The sequence below is a fragment of the Mus musculus genome, chromosome 16, assembly GCF_000001635.26.
Source record: "Mus musculus strain C57BL/6J chromosome 16, GRCm38.p6 C57BL/6J".
Classification (NCBI taxonomy): Eukaryota; Metazoa; Chordata; class Mammalia; order Rodentia; family Muridae; genus Mus; species Mus musculus.
In genome coordinates this window covers 67,606,491-67,621,941 of record NC_000082.6, presented here as the reverse complement: position 1 = coordinate 67,621,941, position 15,451 = coordinate 67,606,491, and the positions used below count along the sequence as shown (strand labels likewise).

At 41.2% G+C, this 15,451-nt stretch overlaps 1 protein-coding gene across 7 annotated transcripts in view; it reads left to right on the top strand.

Annotated features, from left to right (window-relative positions):
* The first annotated feature begins 1,024 nt into the window (after positions 1–1,024).
* Cadm2 (cell adhesion molecule 2) overlaps positions 1,025–15,451 on the top strand; it is a 965,502-nt gene continuing 951,075 nt past the window's right edge. For 4 of the 7 annotated variants that reach the window (XR_001781826.2, XM_006523026.4, XM_011246129.3 and 1 more), the window contains exon 1: positions 1,025–1,771. Coding sequence is in view for 6 of the 7 variants with exons in the window: in XM_006523026.4 (XP_006523089.1) it covers positions 1,711–1,771 (61 nt within the window). In the remaining variant the exon portion in view is untranslated. The remainder of the gene's footprint in view (positions 1,772–15,451) is intronic. The other 3 variants (NM_001347247.1, NM_001145977.1, NM_178721.4) reach the window with 1 other exon arrangement.

Genomic DNA, 15,451 nt, shown 5'->3' with positions numbered 1-15,451 from the left:
CCTGACCACTTTATGTCACACCCTCGAATGAAACACATTTCCTCTTCTTTCTTCTTAGGAGTATTGTTGGCATTTTAAAAGAAATTTTATAAGATTCCCTGTTATTTTTAATTAGGAAAAATCCTCTTCACAGCTACACTATTCTTCGCAAAGCAGACAAACTATCGGGCCCCAGTTACATGTTTGCTCTTTACATGGTAAGAGAACTATTACTATCATCTTTTTCAGTTGAGAAGGCTTCAGAAATACCACCACAAAAGCATTATGAAACCAAAGAGACAGCTATGGGATTTGAACCGGATCTCAGTCCCTATACAGTCACTCCCAGAGCTATGTGGAGAAGTGGACGTGGTATACGTAAACTTTTTGAAGAAAAAACAACAACAACAACAACAAAGTGATTTTTTTCCTTTACTTCTAAATCTCTGCTTCCCCAAGTTCTTGCAGGCAGGTAGGTGTTCAGCGCCCTATACTTAGCCTCTCCCACGCCCTCTGTAATCTCTCCCTTTTGCGGCTGGGAGCATTGAAGATTGCTACTGCAGCTGGTGAGTGGGCAGGTGAAGCCACCATCTGCTCTAGGAGTCCAAATGCTCAGAAGAACTTCGCACCCAGGACCGTGCCCAGGCACATCGGATTCCAGAACCTAGGGGTGTGGGATGGGATGGTGCTGGGGGTGTGTGGTGGTGGTGGGGGGGGGGGGGGAAGATCCAGCTAACCCCGCCCCCTCGCGGTGGCGATTGGCTGAATTCTTCTCCAGGGCTCAGCACCTGTTCATGAACAGGGCTGTCTTCCCTGCAAGTTAGCACGTGGCCACCTTTAAGGAGGTGACACCAGTCCTGAGTGCGTGAAAGGGGGCTTCAGAGCTTCCTGCCCGAAGGGTCCTTGAGAAGCCTGTTTGTTTTTCCCGGCGCTTGTCTCCTCCCACCCTTCTCTGTCATTGGCCCGGTGTGGTGGGTGGGTGTGTTCCTATTGGTCAGGGGGTGGAGCCTATCCCTGGCCAGGGTAGGGGCGGGGCCTTCGCGGCGCTGAGCTTGCCCTTGTGTCTGGTGCTCGCTAGAGCTGCTGCTGCCGCCGCTGCCGCCGCCGCCGCCTCCGTCGCCGCCGCCGCCGCCGCCGCCGCCGCCGCCGCCACTGCTGCTGCTGCAGCCGGAGCATCCGGGAGCCGCCGCCGCCGCTGCTGCCACCGCTACCAAGCGCTGCTACCACTGCTGCCCACCTCTTCTCCCAGGACTCTGACACCCGAGCGCGAGCGGCGGTGCTGCCAGCTTGCTGCCCCTGTCCCCCACCCCTCCCTTCCGTGACCTACCCACTCCTTGCAGCCCTCGCCTGCACCTTCCCCGACACCCCGGCATCTCCGCATCACCTGCCTGAGCAACCTCCGGGCGGGCTCTGGGACTTGCCTCGAGCTCCGAAAGGAAGGCAAGGTCCAAACCGGTGCCGGGCAGATCGGTTGTCGGGGCTGCACCACCAGCAGCAGAAGGAGAAGAAACTATTTAGCCCACCGAAACCCCATTCTGCGGGTGCTCTGCCACTGCCGCTTTTGCTGCCGGCAACCAGCTTCCGCGCGGGTTCGAACACAGCAGCGGCGGTACCGTGGGTCCGGCGGGAGCCGGGGGGACGACACCAGCGGAGCCCTTGCACTGTGTGGTTCGCTCAACCAGCATCTCCTTGCCCCCTCGATCCTTCCCCAGACCCTTAAAAGAAGGGACCATGATTTGGAAACGCAGCGCGGTTCTCCGCTTCTACAGTGTCTGCGGGCTCCTGTTACAAGGTAATCCCCGCCCCGCTGTGGGGAGCATCGCTTCACGCCCATTCCCCATCCTTGCCATTCCACCCCGTATTTCCACTCTCCCCTGGCAATCCCCCAGTGCCCGGCGGTTTCCAGTCCCTCCCCCTCCGCCCCGGTGCTGCAGGGGGCAGTGGCAGTTTGCACCAGCCGTTGCTTCTCCAGCGCTGGCTCAGCCCAGTTCTGGTAGCAGAAAGCTCCTTACGCGGCACCTTTCGCCTTTTCATTCACCTGAGCTGCCTTCATCCCACCCCACTCGATCCCCGCCAGCATCCCCCTCCCACTCAGGGTGGCTGGCAACTTGTGCCTGTCTCAACATTCCATTCTCCGATTCCCCCACCCACCCTCGCCAGCCACCTCCCACATCACGCTCTTAAGCGACCCTTTCCACCTCTTGTCATCTCTTTAACCTCCTCCCCTTTTAGGGTCGCCTTCCTCTTTCCCTTCTTCCCACCAGCATCTCATCCATGTGTCTTTTAAAAAGTGTGTGAGAGCCTGGAAGCAAGCTCCCGCGACGGCAAGAACAGCAGCAGCGGCGGCACCGTGTGCATTGCAATAACATCCCCGGGGTGGGGGGGTGGGGGATTGCGAGACGTGTCATTCACCTAGGAAGAGAAGGGAGACTCTGTCTGGTCTAGAGAGAGGAGTACGAGCGAGCGGAGAAAGAGAGAGAGAGAGAGAGAGAGAGAGAGAGAGAGAGAGAGAGAGAGAGAGAGAGAGAGAGAGAGAGAGAGAATATGAATATGAATGAAACAAGAAATTTAAAACGGAGCGAAGGGACAATTTAAAAGACATAAATCCACTTTATCAACACATCGACTTTTTATTATCCAGTCTGCGTGGTTTGCTTTTTTTTTTTTTTTTAAGCAAAGAAATGCATGCACTCTGGCAGCTACTTCACTGCTTTGGATTTTCGCTCAGAATCTTTACCTGTCTGTCTATCCTCTGTCTGCCGCTTCTTTCCGTAATTAATATCATCCTTCAACGCGAAATGCAAAAACCTTGCGTCTGCAATGGAGGGAAACCACACAAAACAGTTATGCAAATCACTGGTCCTGATGCAAAGCGGCTAGGGGATTTGGGCTCATTTCTCCCAGACCTTCTCTTTTGGAGGATGGAGGAGGTGGGATGTGTGGAAGGGGAAGAAGATGCTAATTTTGAAATAAATGGCAAGGCGTGAGTTGGAGTGTATGGGAGAAGCACTTTGGGGTGGTGGAGGAGGCAGAAGAGGCGTGCATGTGCAGGACCGAAAGGCGGAAGATCCTTGCTTTGAAGAGTAGCACAGGGATGCGGCTTGAATGAGAGAAACGGGAAAGGATGAATGCGAGATGATGGTCAATAGATCTTTTTTTTTTTTTTTTTTTTAAAGCTGGGTGTCTCTTTTCTTGATAAATCTTTGTTCACCTCCAACTCTTCTGCCATCCATTGGTATTTGTGAGAAAGATTAGTTGATCAAATTTATTTGTCTCTGGGTTAAAGGAATGTGGAAGTAAGACACATGTAGACACACCGGAGATTCAGACCCAAACCTTTTTTTTTTTTAAATTATTATTATTTTTTGCAGGATTTAAATGAGGTCAATGAACCATCTTTCAGCAAGTTCTTGGAATGTAGCCTCTTTCTTGCCGTCTTCTGGGGGTTATATATTGGGACAGTATGTTATTTGTGCATATTTATGAATGTAAGTGAAGTAATGGACAGGAAATTGCTGAATCAATTAACTAACCGTGTACAGATGTTTCCTTGAATATATCGAGGAGATTTTTAAACCTATTTTACATGGGATATAAATTTAAAATGTCATGTGCCAAGAAAGCAGATAGTGCATTTTCATGGCTTGCACCTCCTGCTCCCTTTTCTCAGCGCTCACTCCTCCACCCTGGTACTCCTCACCCAGGTGGCTGAAGGCTTTACTTGGATTTCTAATCCTGCCGAGAAAACATCCTCTTGGAGTCCCTAGTTCACCTCTCAGTAACTTGGATTTCTCAGCTGTTTCCTCCCTCCTCCCTCCTCCCTCCCTCTGTGCGTGCATGCCTGTCTGCGTGCGTGCGTGTGTGAGTGGTGTGTGTGTCTGTGTGTGTGTGTGTGTGTGTGTGTGTGTGTACGCGCGCGCGCGGGCGCGCGCATCCCGCGCGGCAAGCCAGCGCCTGCATGCACCAGTTATGGGAAGAGAGATGTGGGGAAATCAGTTAATTTGGTGATTGCGATGGAAATCCGGCACGGCACGGCATGGCATGGCTGGATGTGTTTTTCTCTGCCAGTCTTGGTGTTGTGGCACTGACTGGTCATTGCACACGCGGCTGGGCTGGTCCGAAGAGATTATTATAGAGCATGTGGCCACGCATTGCACTTGGGGGTCGCCTCCTCACTTCCTTCAACATGTCTCTGTGAATTGTCTATTCAGTGCACTGAGAAGAACTGTTGTGCCTCTCTGCTTGTCTCTCTCTCTCTCTCTCTCTCTCTCTCTCTCTCTCTCTCTCTCTCTCTCCCTCCCTTCCTCCCTCCCTCCCTCCCTCATTCAAACACACACACACACACACACACACACACACACACACACACACACACACACACACACACACTCAAAGAGGGGGTTGGGGAGCTAGCTCTGAGGAGGACTGAATCATTCTTAACCCAGAAAGGAGAGATTCCATCATAGGCATGGTCTCTTACTGTGTATGTAAACCAGTGACTGAGACAGAGCTGCTTTTCCTAACAGACAAGGGGAGTTGGGGCTGGGAAGAGGTGTGAGTTTGGCAGGGAAAATGCACTACTGCAGCAGCTGCTGCTGCAGCAGCAGCAACAACCTCAGGTTCCAGTAACCAACTAAGTAAATAAATATCCTCTACAGCGGCCAGGGAATGAGCATCAGTTCCATGATGCCTCATGAACATCTTAGTCCACATTAAAGAGGAATAAAAAGAAGAGAAAGGAAAGAGTGCAAGCCTACTTCAACTGTCTTTTCCTCTTCATTGCTGCCACCCATTTATCAAACACTGGCTTCTCCAGGCACATCATACTTTGTTGATGTTGTCAGCTCTTCCTCAAACAAATTGCTCACGCCTGACTTTTCTTCCTTTTGGCTGTAAACATTGCTTTCGGGTTCTGATTTATGTTTTCCCACCAGCCTACTGTTTGATTAGGTCTTGGCTAGCCTGGGCAAAGGCAGGCTTTATTTTCTGAACACAGATTAAACACACCTCAAGTCTTTCCATGTACAGGGAAGAAAGGTTATGTGGGGATCTAGTGAAGAGCTGATGTTGGAGAGGGGGGAGTCTGCCCTGTCTCCTCCTTGTTATGACTAGGCAAAGACTACAGTCACTAAGAATGTAGCTTCTTATTTTCTAGTGCTTGGTAACATTCAGTCACTTACTGAGAATCAATTTCTGTATCCCTTAAAACATAATCTCTATTTTATTTTACAGTTTGTACCACACAAAAGAGACTTTAAAAAACACATCTTCTCTGTGCTTCAGTGTTTTATTTTAAACTCTCCGTTTTACACTGTCACTATTTTCTTTTCTTTTTTAACATTTTCTCAAAACAAAGTTATGATTTAATTTCTTAATATGAGAAAGAATAAGCCAATCTTGTTAAAATTAAACCAGGGTTGTTACAGGGGTGGTTTTACTGGTGCTCTTCAAAATTACTTTAATTTATACCCAATGTGTCCATTCAAAACAAATAGAAGGAATATATATATATATCAATATTGGTTTCTGACCAAAATATAACTTGGAAAATAAAAAAAAAAATGAGATTCAACTTTAAGGTCCCAAGTGTTTTCTTTTTCTATATCAAGGAAGACAGAAAGTCAAGAAGAGGAGAATCACAGTAAACTGTAGCCTAAGAAGTGCAAACACACATGCTCGCTCAATGCTTGTAACTAAGAGCTCCTTGGGCCATGAAATAGATGCTGCTTAGTTCACCTTTCCTAAAACCACATCGCCTCCCATGCCTGGAGGAGCACTGCTGAGATGAAGAGAGCCCTGTGCACTTAGGAAACAAGCCCGGAAAGGAAGAAAAACATAGAAAGAAAAACAGAGAACAGACATGCACCACAATATCTGGTCTCCCTAAATTCATTCATTCATTCATTCATTCTCTCTCTCATTTAATCTTACTGAAAATGTGTAACACAAATACAAAGGGTTTTAATAGCTTTTCATGAGGTATTCTAATTAATAATTTGCCATACTTGCTAATGAATACCTTCAGATCAACACCACAGTGAATATACATATTACATCTTGCTTTGGACACGTTAGTGTCGGGAACTTCACCAGATGTCTTATAGAAAATGCACAGTATGTTAAATATCATTACCATCACAGTAAATGCTTCCCAAATCTCTTACCTCTTTTACACGTACACAAATATCCTAAGTCCTGTCAGGATATTTCTTATGATCAGGGAAGCTAGAATACCATCCACTTCTCCCTTCCTCGATAACAGGAACTGGAAAGTAGCTGTAGGTGGGAGCCACAGTCTGACTGGGTGAAGCAGCTGTCACCTTCAGGAGCAGCAGTTAAGAAAAATCCTCCCTGCAAAGGATTCTGGGTCTCTTGGCTGGTTTTGTCTCATCATGAGGAAGATTGCTTCAGTGCTGGTTTCCTAGTTCTGCAACTATCAAAACACTGCAGTGGTGTAATACAACATGGATGAGCAGCATCCTCGATCCGAGGACTGAGGCCCATGTCTTCCACCAGTAGATCTGAAACTTTAAAACTGCTTCCTCTGCCATGAAACTGTGAGATTGAAGAGTTTTCCTTAAAGAAAAAAAATTACTTCAGTCACTTCAAGAGTAAAATTTAATTTAAAAGTTGTTAGATGACATCCTAATTATGTATTTTAAAGTGGCCCAGAATAAGCATTGCTTTCTGTCACCCTCCCCTTTAAAATAGGGAGCCTACTAATATGATACCTTCTTATAAAGAACTGATGAATCATTTTATCAAAGGTCCCTAGGATAAAGAAATAGTGTAATGTAGATTTCCATATAATGGTTGTTTATTATTATTATTATTATTATTATTATTATTATTATTATTATTATTATTACTATTATTTTAGTTTTCTGACATGTGTCCTGAAATGTGTTGAGAAAGTTCTTACTTCGATGCATTTTGCTTCATGAAACAACTTGGCAAAGTCAAACCTTCTATACTGGTGTCGGAGTAGGTGGAAGAAACAGGTGAAACCAGTCACAAAACCAAGTACCACAATTCCCCAGATGAAGGAAAAGACGATTGTCAAATTGGTAGCTATACTTCTAATTTACTCTCTTTATTGTTCTTGGAACCAGTGGTAAAAAATAAATACAGACTCTCCAAGGATGAATTCAATGTACACATCTGTGCAGTTTTCATCCTTTGCTTAGTAAATATATAATAAATCAAATGGCAGTGAACAACGTGTGTCTTCCAGGCAGGCCTGGTAGTGTTTGAGTCTTTGCCTCATAATATAGCAGCACACATGCCTTATTACATAAAATATAAATAATAATAATAATATATATTATATATAATGAATATATAAAAATTTGGTATTTTGTAGACCTAAATTTGTTTCTAAAACAGTTGTGTCTTAGAGAAAGCTTAAATGTAAGCAATTATTGATAATTTGTGGGCATAAGTACCTTTCTACGAATTCAATTTAACTAATTATTCTCAGCATCCTTCCCTACCAAGTTGGTTATTTTTTATTTTCCAAGATTGATAATTCCCGATAATTTATGTCGGACTAGATCATAAACTCATTCTTTGACCAAAGAAAAAAAAAAAAAAAAAGGAAAGAAAGAAAGAAAGAAAAAAGAATAATTTAAATTTACTGGTTTAACGTAAAATATTAAAAGGACAAGTTCAAGTTCATTGCCAACATTTTATTTGAAAATGTCAAGGTTTTGGAGTATACTTCTTGAAGAACTAAGAAGGCATGTTCCCTAAATTCCTCCTGTAAGGAGGTGGTGAGGATTACCCTGAAGTAGGAGGCACTGAAGCCCCCTGCTGTGTGATGGTGCTAATGACATCTTAGGTTTTATATGCTCAGCAGCAGCAGACAAACACAGGAAAGCAGTCATGTGGCAGGAGAGGGAGATGTGAAGTATTTTCCTAGCTTATGGCAGACGGGAACAAAGCTTTAACCCTTTAAAGCCTGAACTGTTTCAGAGTGTGTGATGGCAAAACTAAAGGGGAAGCAGGCTGTGTGTCAAAGATTCATAAATAACTCCTCGTAAGATTAGGTATCTTTTCATTAAGTCCTGGTGAACATTTGACTTTCTTGGAAACCATCAGGCTTGTGGGTCAATATAATGAAGATGAATAGTGGAATTATAGTAGGAATCCCACACTTCACATGTGCCAAGCCTCCTCACTCAAGTGTTCTGGGTAAAAATTTACTCTCTCAGGATCTGTCTTGCTGCAGTGTTTCCTATTCTACACAAAACAGACTTCGGTTTTTTGTTTGTTTGTTTGTTTTTTTGTTTGTTTCCCTGTTGTTGTTGTTGTTGTTATTTTTACTTATTTATTTTTAGGAGGGACAGGAATTAACCTTTAAATCTGTGTTCAGATAAGTCGGTGCCAATACGTGGCATATGTTTTTATGAGTCCTCATTATTGAATGTTGGTTTTTCTGTAGGAATAGTAGTCAAATGAGTTCCTAAAAATAGCGAGATCTAAGCAACTACTGTTATTTTCAGCACACCATGAAATCCTATCAGATGACAGTCAGAAACACAGTTCTGCTTGAATTCCATTTGCTACAGAACAAAAACATTTGACATACTGTGCATATTGATTTTTTTATCCAAGAAGTGGGCCCACAAGCTCCTCGTAATGTATTTGGTGGGTTTTCTTAAGGAGATATACAATTACTTTCATCTTAGAAAAGGTATTATGTTTGAACATTATGCAAGTAAATACTCTTCTTAATTACACATGAATTAAATAAAGTCAAAATAAGTAAAGAAATGATTGAGAATGGGAAACAATACTAAGTTACCTCACCATGAGTACTCATATGTGTTCAAGCTGAAAACATACAGTTACATTTAAAGATAAAGGCCAACCTTCTTAGGTTTTTAAATAATGAAAATCTGTAATAACAATGTGGTTTATGAGAAAAGATGAGTTAAAGATTTAAAAAGATGAGTAAAGGTAACTTACTCCTTAGTATTTATTTTCTTCTTCTCTTTTAACAAATATGTTTTCCTTACCAGTGATAAGAAGGGTTTCTTCCACTGAAAACAACCAAATTTGAAATCTGGAAAATTTCAATAGGGTTGAAAATTTATTCTGGATCTTTCCTGCTTTTGAGAGTAAATCATCAAAACCGGCTGCTGCCTGACTAGGTGAAAGAAGTTACCAGATCTTCCTTAGACAGAGTTGGTCGTTCATTAGTCACAGGATGCTTTATAGAGGTCTGAAGTAAACATTAAGACAGTTGTTGTTCACCACCGGGATAACTCTTTCTGAGTGAGCAAATCAGTTCCCCTCGAATATTTAAATGATCTTCCACCCACTTCAATACTTCAGAGGTATGTCTAGTCAGACTTGGGGATAATTTACCAAAATAAAAGTAATCGTTCTTTTACTTCTAGGAATACAAAGCATTGTTATTGAGCAGTGGCAACAGTTTCAAGTTACAGGGAAATAAAAGGCCCTTTAGAGGCTGAATTGAGTCACTAATAATAATAAAAACGATAATAATAATTATATATATATATGCATACACATACACACACACACACATACATACATACATACATACATGCACACACATGACATGCAAGTACAGATACATTGCTTATCCTTGAAAACAAAATGGGCAATCACCATTCTTGACAAAGGTAAAGATGTTCTGTGGAAAACACGGTGCGTTTTTTTTGTTTTTTGTTTTTTGTTTTTTTGTAATTTATAAAGCCAATTAATTTCCTCTTGCAATGAAACATTTTTGGCATCTGGGATAAACTTGTCTATGTTTAAAAATGCAGGTGCCTTGATAGTGCTTATTTAAACATCAGAGCCTGGAATATACCGTGTATAAAATATACTTGTACTTTCTTCAGAATTTTATCTTTTATTTCAGCTTGCCCCTTATTCCTCTTCCTGTAGGAAATGTCCATGCTACGTGTACTTCAGGTTCAGTTTTATACTTAATAGACCCTGTCTTCCAGTCTGCACATAAGCTTACACTGAAATGAATAAGCTTAAGTTATAGATCAGAATATATACATTAAATAAATAAAATGTATGTATATACACGTATATCTATATACATATATTCATATGTGTGTGTATTTCAAACCAAATAAAAATGTGCACAGAATTTAAGTGCCAATCCTTTGCCACTGGTTTCCATTTTATTTGTTGAAGTTTGAATGGTAACCTAGCTTGCTTTGTGCTCTCCAGGAATATAAGAACCCCTTTCCATTTACCATCCTACTGACCTGGAATAATTCACATTAAAAAAAAAATAATGAAGGATAGTGAATAGTTAAAGGAGAGGTCTCTTGTAAAATGGAAGTTTCTGAAAACGTACAAGTAATGAAGTTTCTCAACCACCAAAGGGCAGATCTCAATGTTTTGCAGTTATCATTACATTTTAAAAAAGAGCTCCACCACTTTCATTTGGTAATATAAATGGGGGAGGGGGGGAACCGAGGAGGAAAGGAATGTGAGTCAGCCAGCCAAAACTACACAGCAATGCCTGGCAAAGCTGACTAAATTAGCATATGCTAGGCTGAGTATTTCCCTCTGTTGTTACATAATCCCTTCCTAATAGGAAATCAGTTCTCATACTTAACCCTTTTGGAAAGATGAGAATTCTCTCATTGTTATACTTCTGGCTTTGCTTAGTTTATTTCCTCACAAATTGTGTAAATCATCAATTGCAGGGCTTTTCTATCAAGCCCTCACTCCCTTTTCCACGCAGTCTCCTGTACACAAACGTTCCATTCTGTGTTCAACTTCAGAATTCAAGGAGCGACGTTTCTATAGCTTTCTCTGAGAGGGTCTAATTAGCATCTGAGTCTCCCTTTACTCATGTGCAGCTTTCTTTAGAAAATACATTAGTTCTATGAGGCTTCCCTGAGGATTCATAATACTCTAGTTTGTTACATGTACTCTGATATTCAGTGTGCCTTAATTATGCACGTGGCCTCATTTCAAAGCCTTCTCAGGGATCATATGGGATAGAACAGGGGTCTAGCTGTAAGTTCACTGTCACTTATTAATGTGTAGGTGGTATTCAGAGGAGGATGTTTCTGGAGGCAATTATATATCTATGGAGCCAATATAGCAAGCAGTTACATTCTGCGTTTGGTAGTGCCTCTGCCAAGGCAGAATTAAATTCACTATTGTGGTACATAGTATAGTATCTGTTGTTTCCAAGTAGTTCTTTGCTCTAGGAATGAAGGAAAAATGATATTAGAAATTGCATTGTTTAATCTGAATAAAAGACTGCTCATTTTACTCTCCCTTATGAGAAGGAGAATCAAAATTTGTTCCTATGTCAATAATCTACCCCTAACTAGCCCATTAACACATTTTGCTGTGGTGGGGTCCTGATGTTTTGCCGGTTACCGTGTGAGGCTATAGATTTTTGGATAGCATTAATTGCCTGCAATCTTTATGGACTGTCAAATGTCAGTGCAATGCCAAAATTGAGACATGTTATTTTCTGGTTTTTTATTTGCATGCAAGTGAAACACTGTGTGCATTTAATGAGAGAAGAGAGGGTTTTAAAATATTTTTTTTCTAAATCGTTTTAAAGAGACCTAACTTGTGGATGGAAAATGAGAATTAGCTTGCTTCATGCATGCTATCTCTCATAGAAACAGGTTGCTTGCATCACCTGATATTCAAAGGGCTTTAATATTCATTGTATTCTTTTGCTTACCTGCCTTGCCATGTTTTACATAGGCCATAGGAGATAGTATATTAATCTGTAAATATGACTTTTAAAAATTTATACTTAGACGATGAAAACCTTTTCTAAACCGACAGATTAACTATTTAAGTGAAAGATCGCTTCGTTGTTTTATACTTGTATATTTTAAAGCCATTTACAGCTTAATAACTACTGGCACTCTCCAGTAAGTGTTAGACTTGTCTGATGTGTTTGCTTTAATAGACAAAAGCATGTCATTTGCCCTTTATTGATTATTATGAGCATTTTTGTCCTTCTAGATCTTGAAAGATCCAAACCTTTTATTTTGTCCAGTGTATGACCTATATAACCCTTTCACATGTTTTAAAAAGAGAATTTAGAAGGATATGTATTTAGGTCCCCTCTAGGATCCGGCTACCTCCAGAATGCAAGGCAGACACTGTAGTCTTCCTTATAATCCAAGCTTATCTTACTGGGTCTGTATCTTTTAAAAAATAAATTTCATTCCATTGATTGGTTAGCTGCCTTGTAATACATTTAATAATGAAACAATTCTCTAATAAGATCCAGAAATTTATGTGTTTATAACACCAACGTTGCCAATATCGTCTTCTAAATAGAATAAACAGTGTTAAGGACAGTAAAGAATTCTAAGAGCCGATGTGCTCCACAAAACTGTACACTGGCATTGCTTTCAGGCCTGGCAGTCAGTTCAAATTTGTACTGCACACATTCCTCTCAAGCTATGTGTCTTTCTGACTTCTTTGGGGTAAACACATCTTTATTTTATTTATTTTTATTTTATTTATTTTTGTACTTCCTACAGATTTCTACTCCCAGTTCACCAAGTGTTCCTGAAGATGAGTCTGTTTAAACACATACATGCAGGCGCCTCTCCTTATCGGTCTCCTAATAGCTGCCATTTCCAGATGCATGTATCAACAAGGAGGAATTAAAAACTGACCTTGATCCAAGAGATTATGAAACGACTAACCTGCTTTTCTTATTGCCAAGCTACGGAGTAGGCATTCTCTGATTAGTCTCTAAAGTAGGGGGTGCAGGGATTTTAGGTGCTTTCTCAGTTAGCCTGCAAAGCTGCTTTATAGAATTGTGCAAAAATATTGTTGTTGTTTTTTAAATGCTTAGTCATGCTTCTTCAGGTGGAAACTCATGTGAGTTATGAAGCATCTGGTTTGTTTCTCTTTTCACATTTGAATAGCAGAGGAAGGTAGGATGAGAATATTCACTGCTTCTGGAAAAGAATTTTAAATATCACCATGAGACACCACCCCCCCCCTGCAAGAGGAGAGAGAAAAAAGTCCCTAAGATTTGCAGTGACTACATTTCAGTGTGAAGTGTTTTAAGAATTCTTTTTCTAAAAGTCCCAGTGAAATGCCGCTTTTCTTTACAGACATTTTCTTTTCCCTTTTTTTTTTCATTTAAAAAATTCATTTTTCCTGGTGTATTTTAGGGTTGCTTTTTTTTTGACTGTTTCATGACTCAGTGTTTGAAAATAAGTTATTAACTAAGCTGAGTTAATGTTTACCAGAGGCCAGATGCTCCTCCCATTCCATCACGCTGTTGGAGAAAATCCCATTGTAAATGAATGCTCCAAGTAGACTCAAGTTGCTCAGTTTACTAAGTATTCTTGTCACTTTGTGGAATTGATATTAATAATTATATTCTCCCGATGATTTTACTAGTACTGCAGCCTTGTTTGTATTAGAGTGAGCAGTAGAACAAAAAACATCCACTGCTGTTTGGCTAGGGCGGATTCACTTTCCAGACATGCAGGAAGAAAACCTGGTTTGGGAAGGAGTTTTTGCTTGAGTACTATACTCATTTACAAAAAGTATTTTTGATATGTTACTGATTTGTGTTTGTTAAGACAATAGCAATGGTATTGGTAAAGATGATATTGCAGTAGAATTGTCTTTAAAGAAAGATTTTTTGTCTAAGTAAAATCCATACCAGATAATTTTCTGTCTGCTTGTTTATTTTTATTTGGCTGTAGATATATGATTGATTAGGTAATATTAATGATGTTTTAACGCTATCATTTATTTCATTCACTTACATATCCTAGTTAAGATGGAGGCATTAAAGCATGAGAAGTTTATTGTTCAGAGGTCTTAGAGAAGTGACAAGTGAGTTTAATTTTAAAATTTGTCTCATTTTACCCAGTTTTTAGGTTAACCTTAGACAGAGTCTCATGAATGCAGAATGTATTATCTTGAAGGAAATGCCAGCACAAATGTTCCTGCACAAGTAAATATGTTTAATGTATGTGGGCAGACCAAAGAGACTTGTGTGTTATCAAAAAAGAAAGAGAACAGGATATGTTTTGGTAGAGGCCGGGCATGGTGAGTTGAAGTGCGGTGTTTTATAAAAAAGAAAAGAAGCCAGGAACAGGAGGCACAATATGGTATGGGGGAAGAGTGTGTCTCTGCAGGTATCACATGGAACAGAGTTTAATTAGGGAGGGGACTTGAGAAGGGAAGAAAGAGAGAGAGAGAGAGAGAGAGAGAGAGAGAGAGAGAGAGAGAGAGAGAGAGAGAGAGAGAGAGGAAGAGGAGGAGGAGGAGGAGGAGGAAGGAGGAAAGAAAAAGAGGAGGAGGAGGAGGAGGAGGAGGAGGAGGAGGAGGAGGAAGGTAAATAGCCTGTTTTATAGTAAGCCAGGCCTACCTGACCATTGCCAGGTAACTGTGGGGTGGAGCCTAGAAGGAATGCTAACAAGACTAATTTCTTCTAGTTTAATAATGGCCTTACTGTCTGATAAGATAGTTTTTCCCCTGAGGACTCCTCACTCTGCCATCCTGTGACAATGTGACTGCTTGACAGAGGAGTATGGTTGTAGTGCACAGGACTCATCCTTGATGTCAACAGGATGCAGTCATTACTGAATAGCAGCTTCCATGAAGTGGAAGTGCCGGTAGCTGGTGGCATGTGTCCTCAGTTTTGCAGTGAGAATTGTTTATTTCACAGAAGAAAGGTATTAAAAGTATTATTGTTTTGAGTGAGACTCAGAATTCGGAAACTTCTCTGAAGCAGAAACACATTTTGGAGTTTTTGTAGGATTCAGCTCTCAATCCACCATGTTAGCAGCCCTCAGTCAGTGAACTCTCTTGTAGCATGTTTTAGTCTGTGTAGATTTAGAGATTGGAATGACTGTTCTCTGATGTCTGATTGGAACTGTAGAGATGGGGGATTGGATCTCCCTTACCACTTAAAGTCCCTTTGTAGTACAGTCAGCATAACATTTTTCTGCATTTGTTTAAGAAACAAAACAACAACAACAAAAACCCCTTCTATATGCCATTTATTCATTATTCTGAGATTGGATATTGTACTCAGCTATGTGTACCAGTGTAAGATTTAGGGTCTTTTCATTCTCTCTTTGTACATTTTGTCAATTAATTTTGTAGCCACCAGCCTGAGTTGAAGCTAAACACACCTCCCACTTATTAAATTATCCACACAGCTCATTCCTAACGTTCCTGCTTTCAGTGTTAGAAAGATAGCTCAGCTGAGAACCTGAGCAAATGATGCTGTTGCACAAGACTTACATCTGGTTCTCAGCACTCCCTCAGCATCTCACAGCCTACTCTAACTCCAGTTCCCATGGACCAAACATCCCCTTGTGTTCTCCTTGGGCAATACACATACACTCATGCAGACACTGACTTGTGTACAATTTCGAAAAAGTTAAGACTTCTTTATCTAGTAATAATTTTTGTTATTAGAATTAAACCAAGTACCAATTTGTAATTTTGAGTT